At 62.7% G+C, this 7133-nt stretch overlaps 1 protein-coding gene and 1 long non-coding RNA gene across 3 annotated transcripts; one reads left to right on the top strand and one right to left on the bottom strand.

Moving 5' to 3' along the window:
- Positions 1 to 324: 324 nt before the first annotated feature.
- LOC118499207 lies at positions 325 to 3899 on the bottom strand. Of its 2 annotated transcripts, none has more exons than XM_036019748.1 (2): positions 2454 to 3899; positions 325 to 1880 (listed from the first exon to the last, which is right to left on the bottom strand). In XM_036019748.1, exon 1 carries the CDS (start codon positions 3254 to 3256, stop codon positions 2459 to 2461), a length of 798 nt encoding a protein of 265 aa, XP_035875641.1. In that variant the 5' UTR covers positions 3257 to 3899; the 3' UTR covers positions 325 to 1880; positions 2454 to 2458. The 2 variants fall into 2 exon arrangements, with proteins under 2 accessions (XP_035875641.1, XP_035875640.1); XM_036019747.1 differs by lacking the exon at positions 325 to 1880 and adding an exon at positions 2260 to 2368 and having other exon boundaries at positions 2454 to 3898.
- Positions 3900 to 3944: 45 nt separating this feature from the next.
- LOC114513399 lies at positions 3945 to 5202 on the top strand. Its single transcript, XR_003685834.2, has 2 exons — positions 3945 to 4507; positions 4630 to 5202. It is a non-coding gene; the product is annotated as an uncharacterized LOC114513399 (long non-coding RNA).
- The last annotated feature ends 1931 nt before the right edge of the window (positions 5203 to 7133 follow it).

The following is a 7133-nucleotide window of genomic DNA, read 5'->3' as shown; positions in this document are numbered from 1 at the left end:
CTGGTGTCTTATGAGACGCTTCCCTGGACACTGGTGGGTGCCCGCCAGGGTGGGCCAAGCCCTCCGGCCCCTCCCTTGGCCCCCAGAGACTGCCTTCGAGTCTGATCTGGTCCAGGCCAGAGCCCTTCAAGAATGGGAGCAAATACAGCGGGTTCCCAGAGTCAGCTGTGGGCAGGCGTGAACCTCACAAACAGAAAGGAACCCTGCTGCAAAGCTCCCCCCCCCCCATTCCGCCTGAGCTAAGCAAACGTGGTCTGCTCCTGTTCACGTGGTGTGCCCGAGCCCGGGACACAGTGGAGGCTCCCTGTGTGAGCAGCCAGCCCCCTCCCCAGCACCCGGGATCTGGGGCCACAGGTGGCCAGGGGCTGGGCACGGCGGGGCCCCGGTGCAGGGAGGGGCTGCCCTGGTTTAAGGCAAAAACAAGAATACCAGGGCCATCTCCCCACCAGCCCGCCCCAGCCCACGAGAGCCTGGCCCCCTGATCGGCACCCAGATGTGATAAAAGAAGAAGACAAGACAGGCACCAGTTTCGTTTTCAGAACCCCGTCTCTCGTGCGTGGGTCACCAAAAACGAAACTCGGCCTGGAGGGGGTGTCCCAACACACAAGAGGGCCCTGGTGGGACCGCAGTCACCCCTGGAACAGGGCTGGCCCCGAAGAACAAGGACAAAGGCAGGGCCTGGGCCCGTGAGGCAGCCCCTCTGTTTCCTGGAGATTCAACTTCACCACATTCCGCAGGCCAGGGGCACACTTCAGGGCCGGAGACGGGCCTCAGGGGCCGTGACGCACAGCAGCCCCTGCTAAGCGACCCGACAGGCGCATCCTGGGGTGCTCAGCCCTGTCCCTGTGCCCGTGGGCCCGTGGAGGAGCCACGGGAGCCCCCTTTTTTGCAATCTGTTTTAATCCCGGGGGGTGCCCCACGGCCGCAGCAGAGGGCTGCACCGTCCCCACCCAGCAGGCAGCGCGTTGCAGGTCATCTGTGCACCCAGAGAGAGGGGCTCCCACATTTTGCAGGCAAGGCCCCGAGAGCACCGGAGCTTTGCATAATTACCCACCTCGTCACCGCCAACACCACACCGTGCACAGCTCCCAGCTGGAGTGCACGCCTTCGGCAGCTGCACCCCGATTCCGAGATCACCCCCGATCGTCCCACCCCCGGTCTCACGTCCGCCAACTGCCTCGGATACATACAGCCAGAAATAAAAATTCAAAATGGGGGGAGTGGGCTCTGGGAGGGGGGTAAGGGCCCAGCCAAACAGCCGGGCCGGGTGAGCCTGCAGGACCGAGGCAAACTTACAGCCTCCGGGCCAGGGAGGGCCAGACCTTCCTGAAATGCCCTGCGTGTTTGGGCTTCTTCCTGGGGTCCGGGGAGCCGGGCCGCCCGGAAGAGGGCGGCGCGAGGCAGGCCCGGGCTGCTCAGGCCTCTGTCCACGTTCCCGGAAACTCGGCCTCCAGTGCCAGCTCACCACTCGGAGTGCTGTGGACACAGGCCGTCCCTCCCCGGCCACCGTGGTCGGAGCGCCCTGCAAGCCGGCCCGAACCACGCCACCAGAGCCGCAGGGAAATCGTACCTGCGACGTGGCCGTGTTGGAAAGTGGGCTCCCCCCCCCCGCCGGGGTGGGTTTCATTTTAACAGGGGACGCACATGAACATGCACATTTTCAAATCCCCAACAGCTAGCACCGATGGACGAGAACCGTGGGAGGCCGTGCCTTGCTGCCGTGCTGCGGAGCCGGCCCGGGCTGCGGAAACCCAACTTCGAAGAAATTCACGTCAGCGTTACCTGAAACCCCTGGACCCACGGCAAACGTGCATTTCTTCACCCCCTTCTCGCGCCCCACAGACTGGCCAGAGCCGGGGCCAGGCCTGTGTGTGAGCCACCTATAAAGAGGGGTTTATTACGCAAAGTTATGAGTTGGTTTCGTTTTATGCCACCATAAACAACAGCTTGCACACACGGCCTTTCACACCGCCGGCCCGGCTGCTGCCGGGGCTCGGCCAGGGAGCCCCTACACCGACTCTCCATGAATGTGGGGCCAGCAGAAAAATTAAGAGGCAAAGCTGGTTTAGGAAGTGGATGAAAAAATTTTTTCAAGGGACTGTAGCTTCCAAATAACCCTTCCAAACGCATGTAACCTTTGCAAGGAGCTTCCTCTTTCCCTTCCATTCCGCTGAAGACGCCTGCTTAGCTACTTCATGTGTTCAGCAAAATTCTCGCCGGCCAATGGCGGGCACACCTGAGCTCGGAAGCCTGATTTCACAAATTCCAAGTTCCAGGATTTTAATGAGGGCCGAGGAGTTCTCGGAAGCTGCTGAGGCTTCGGGTTCAAGAACGAGCCGCCTTGGCGTGCCCCTCGCCTGCGGAAGGCCTGTCCCACACAAGGGCTCTTCTTAGAAATCTCTTCATTAATATTTAAATACCCACTAAGTAGCGAAAGTGAGAAATGCACTTACCGTTCTCAGGAGTCGCCTTGAACCCGACGGTGACCCGTGGCGCGCAGGTCGGCAGCGGTGCCCTTGCGGGAGAACGCGCCCGGACACAGCCCGCGCTGCGCTACGGTGCCCACAGCCCTTGCACAGGCCCTCGGCCCTCGGTCTGAGTCCTGGGCTCCAAACGCTTCCCTTCCGCAGGCGCCCAAACGGCAGAAAGCCAAGCGGTGCCGTCTCCCGAAACTCTTCGCCGGGCAGGTCGGCTCCCTCACCGCGCGGGCGAAGCGCACAGCCAGGCCCCGCTCCCCCAGTCCCGCACCGCGCCGCGGACTGCACTGCTCCTCTTCTCCCGGCTCCGTCTTCCCAATATTGAACCGCCAGACCTCGCCGAAGAGTGGCCCGCCGGACCCAGTCTCCGCGTCCGCGACTAGCGCCGCGAGGGACCTTTGTCCTGGACGAAAACGAAAGCGCGCCGGGCCGGGGGCGCCCACGCCCTGCCGCGGAGGTCCGGGCCAACACGCCCCGCGACTTTCTCCAAGTTCACGTGCATCCCCGGGCGGGCGGACGCCGTGGGCCCGAACTTGCAGCGCCTGGCCATCGGGCGCGCTGCAGCTTTCGGGCGGGATGGGGGCGACCTGGCGGCGCGGGCCCGAGGCACAATGGGCGCCGCAGGGCTGGCGGGCGGGCGGGCGGGCGCGGGGACAGCGCGGGCCCGGCCTCCGCGCGGCCGATCGTCTGGCGCGGCCCGGGCGCCGAATGCGGCGGTGGCGGCTTGGCACAGACGCGCCTCGCGCCCGGTGCATGCTAATGGCCGGCGGCCGCGCCATGAATTATTCAGCAGCGGCGCGGAGAGAGCGAGCGCGGCGCGGAGGGCGGCACGGCCCGCGCGTCCCCCGCCGCTGCGAAGCCGCCGCGGCGACTTCCCAAACTTTCCCCGGTCGGCACCGAGGATGCGGCCCCCGCGGCGTCTCCGTCCCCGCCCGAGCGCGCCAGCCGCGCTTCCCCCGTTGCCGCCTATTTTATGTCTTTTGTCTCGGAGTTGGCACCTGTCCCAGAGAGCGCGTTTCCCTGCCCACCCCTTCGCCGCCGGATCGGGGCGGGGGAGGGGGTACGGGGGGCCCTGGAGAGGAGGGGACGGTGGGTGGGGGAAGCAAGGCTCCTACGGGCCCCGCAACCCCGGGAGACCGCCTAGGGGCGACGGCCGTGCCCGCGAGCCCGGGCGCCCCTGTTTCTCGGGGAGGTCAGAGCTTCGGCTGTGCCTGGAATACCAACGAGGCCTCCCGGGGCCCCGGCCATGCCCACTGCAGGCGAGGACAGGGCGCGGCCCCTCCCCGACTCCCCCCTCTGCCGCGCACCCTCCTCCCGAGGCCCGCGCGCGCAGGCGGGGCGGGAGGCGCGAGCAGCGGATTCGCCACCCGGGCCCCGCGCCTCGCCCCGCAGCCCCGCGTGCGCGCCCCCGCGAGCACGCTGCCCTGGGCTCTCCCCGCCCGCGCGCCCCCGGCCCGCGACCCCGCCCGCCTGCACGCGCGAGGCAGGGGGTACCGTGTTTTGGGGACCCATCCACATTTTGTTTCGCGCCCCGTAGCCCGGGCACCCAAAGCGGGCGACAAGCGCGAGTCTCAGCCCAGCCCGCCCCCGCTGCCCTGGCACCTAGGCGGCTGCCGGAGCGCGCTCGGCGGCTGCGCTCCGAGGCCCCGGCTGCCATGATTGCGGGCAGCGGGGCGCGCGCGCGCGCACTCCGGAGCCGAGCTTGGGGACCCCGGGCCGACAGACTGCCCCTGGCCTGACCGCAGCCCCGTGAGCGCCGCGGACAGCAGCCGAAGTCGCCGGGCTCGTCTTTGCTGGGGCTAGTGTGCGCCATGGAGCTCTGGACGAGGCTCCGGCACAGAGCTCGGGGTCGTCGGTGGCGGCGGGTTTCCCCCGGGGCAGGGCGCGTGCCACGGCGACCCTGTGGAGGCTTCCCGGACACCGCGGGCCGGGCGGATCGAGGGGCGAGACGCCCAGTGTGGTAGGGGACGGGGTGCACGGAATCTGGTGAAGTGGAGGAGAGCAGCGTCCTGTACCCAGAGATGGAGGGGGTACGCAAGGTGCCTTGCCGAGGGGGGGTCCTCACGGCGCCCGAGGAGGTGTGGGATGGGCGGGGGCACCGTGTCCGGAGCCACTGCCCAGCTCGGAGCTCGATCTCTTCCTTCCCCCGCAGAAACAACTTCCTGCTCCCCAGGCCCAGGGCGCAGGAGCTGCGGGGAGAAGTTATAGGCCGCAGCTTTGCTCTTTCGGAGCCAGCCGACTACACCGCTGGCCCGGGTCGCGCGGCTCCTTCCCGCGCGCCTTCTGGGGGTCGCGACTGGCCAGGCTCCAGGGTCAGGACAGCGGTTAGAACGCCCGGGAAGCCGCAGGAGATTTTCCTGCCTGCTCTGCAGGGACGCCTGAGTGGCCTCCCCGCAGAGGGGCCGGGCTAGGCTTCCGGTGCTAGGAGACATCGACACCGGGTCACTATGCCTGGACCCTGTCCCCCTGCCAGGGCATGCCCTAGCCGAGAGCCAGATGGGCCTGGCTGTCCTCGGACGCCCGCGACGGGTGCCGGAGAGAAACGAGGCCTCCTGGGCCCTTTCCCAATGTCTGTCTGTGCCTGTCTCCCCCCACACCCCCAGCCGGCCTTGGCATTCTAACCAGTGTCCCTTGACGTCACATCTCGCCACTTCTGTGAACCAATTGAAACTTGCCCGTTGTCATAAAAATATATATACTTTTTATGCTATTGGTAAATTCAAAAGTTCCTCGTGTGCCCTGCTTCCCAGGAAACTCCATTCCACACTGGATTGGACCGCCCAGGGAGGGGGGGGAGGCCGCAGGGGGCCCTGCTGGGCTGGGGCAGCTGGAGCAGCTCTGCCGGGGCCTCTGCTGCCCACTGACCACTTCTGAGGCTCCCCAGACCCCCACGACCTTGGCCTTGAATTGTGCGGGACACCCACCCACCCCCACACATCACTGCCCCTAGTCCGAGACACACCCGTGTTGGGGGGAGGGCAGAGGGGAGGAAAGCAGGCTATATTAAGAAATCTAAAATTGCTTTCCTGGGTGTTAGATGGAGTCTCACTGCAGCTTCTTCTTTCTAGGGATGGCTTTTTCCCCCCTCCCTAAGAGAAATTTCAGCTTTAGAAAACGGAGTAGAAATGTTTTCTGGTTAATCTTTTCATCGAAATCCTGATCAACTTTTACTTTCCACGGCTGCGGACAGCCAGCAGAGACGGGGCGGTTTCACAGGGGGCTGGGCTTCCCTCCTCTTGACGAAGGTCCAGGGTGGTCCCGTGGGCTTCAGGGGCCAGGGGTCTGGAGCCCAGGCATTCCGTGCCCCTTCCTCAGAAAGGGACGGCTCTCGGCAGCCTGAGACTCGGCACGCCGCACTCGGGTCCCAGGAGCACGGCCGGGACAAACAGTCTCTTGTCTGGCCCAGTCCCGTAGAATTTTCTTCGCGACACAGTCCCCCGCTCCGTGAGGACGCATGGAGCAGGAAAACACGTTCCCATGAGACAGGGATGTTGGTTGGGGCAGTCCCAAAGCCACATGTCCCTCGGTCACCCCTCCCGCTCCGGCCACACCAAGGAAGAGCCCAACCACCGACTGCCATCAGAAACCCCCCTCTCCCCTATCCTTATACTGTATGGTTCGGCTACTTGAAAGAACAGATTAAAGGCATTTTGCGGTTTAGCAACTTCGGGGTCTGCGAAGCAAGGAAGTGCTTCCGAGGCTGGGCTGCGCGCAGAGAAGTAAACACCGCAGGCACCGGCCCTCTCCGCACCAAATCTTGTTTTTCCAAACTCATGGGCACGCTGGGTTAGGACCAAGTGGGTATTTTGCAAATAAATCTATGGTTGCTATTTTCACGTAAAACTGCTCCCAAAGGCAGAGCCGGGAAAGGCTGCACACCTCCGAGATTCGCGTGCACGCGCACATGCTCACTGCCTCCGGCAGCCACGCCGTCGTCTATTTATAATCGCTCCCCTAAACACGAGAAATATTATAACTAATATGATGTATGTTTTGTGATTAAACGGGTGGGTTAAAACATTGAATTTAAAGAGCCACACGCACAAAAAGGAGAGAGATTATCTTCCATTATGCCACTTACAACTTTTGTTCCATTGGTACAAACACAAACCTGACAACTGTATCATTACTGAAGGCAACGACTAGATACCATGATATTAGCGTTGTAATTTTCACCTGAAATCATGGTGTAATCACGCTGCCTCCGAACCTTCCTATTAGCTGATTTTTTTTTTTTTTTTTGCTCTTACACAGGCATACGTTAATTGAATGCCTTTTTCCTCCCCAATTTTTATTTGGTAAAACAAGAAATTGGGTGAGTCAGAGCAACATTTGAGAACACACTCTTTGTAAAAAAAAAAAAACAAACAAATCCCCTCTTCCTTGGCAGGGATGTAGATATAATTTGGTTGCAAATTCAAAAATCAAATTCTGCTTTGTTCAAGGAAAATAACGGCATTCGGGGAATGCCGCTGGGTGTTATTCAGACTGGTTTTTTAAAGTCTTCTCCTGACTCGCTAGCGTGTGCTATTATTCCAAGTAAATGATATAAAACAGTGTGTTCAGATGATCAAAAAGGAGACCCAGAATGTTTGCCTCGCTGCCGAGCGCTCTGACCGCGCGTTCCCCGTTCCCCGGCGGAGGGATCTGCCTGGG

Source organism: Phyllostomus discolor, chromosome 2 (genome assembly GCF_004126475.2).
Source record: "Phyllostomus discolor isolate MPI-MPIP mPhyDis1 chromosome 2, mPhyDis1.pri.v3, whole genome shotgun sequence".
Lineage (NCBI taxonomy): Eukaryota > Metazoa > Chordata > Mammalia > Chiroptera > Phyllostomidae > Phyllostomus > Phyllostomus discolor.
The sequence above is the reverse complement of the archived record's forward strand: the minus strand, read 5'-3'. Positions and strand labels throughout refer to the sequence as shown.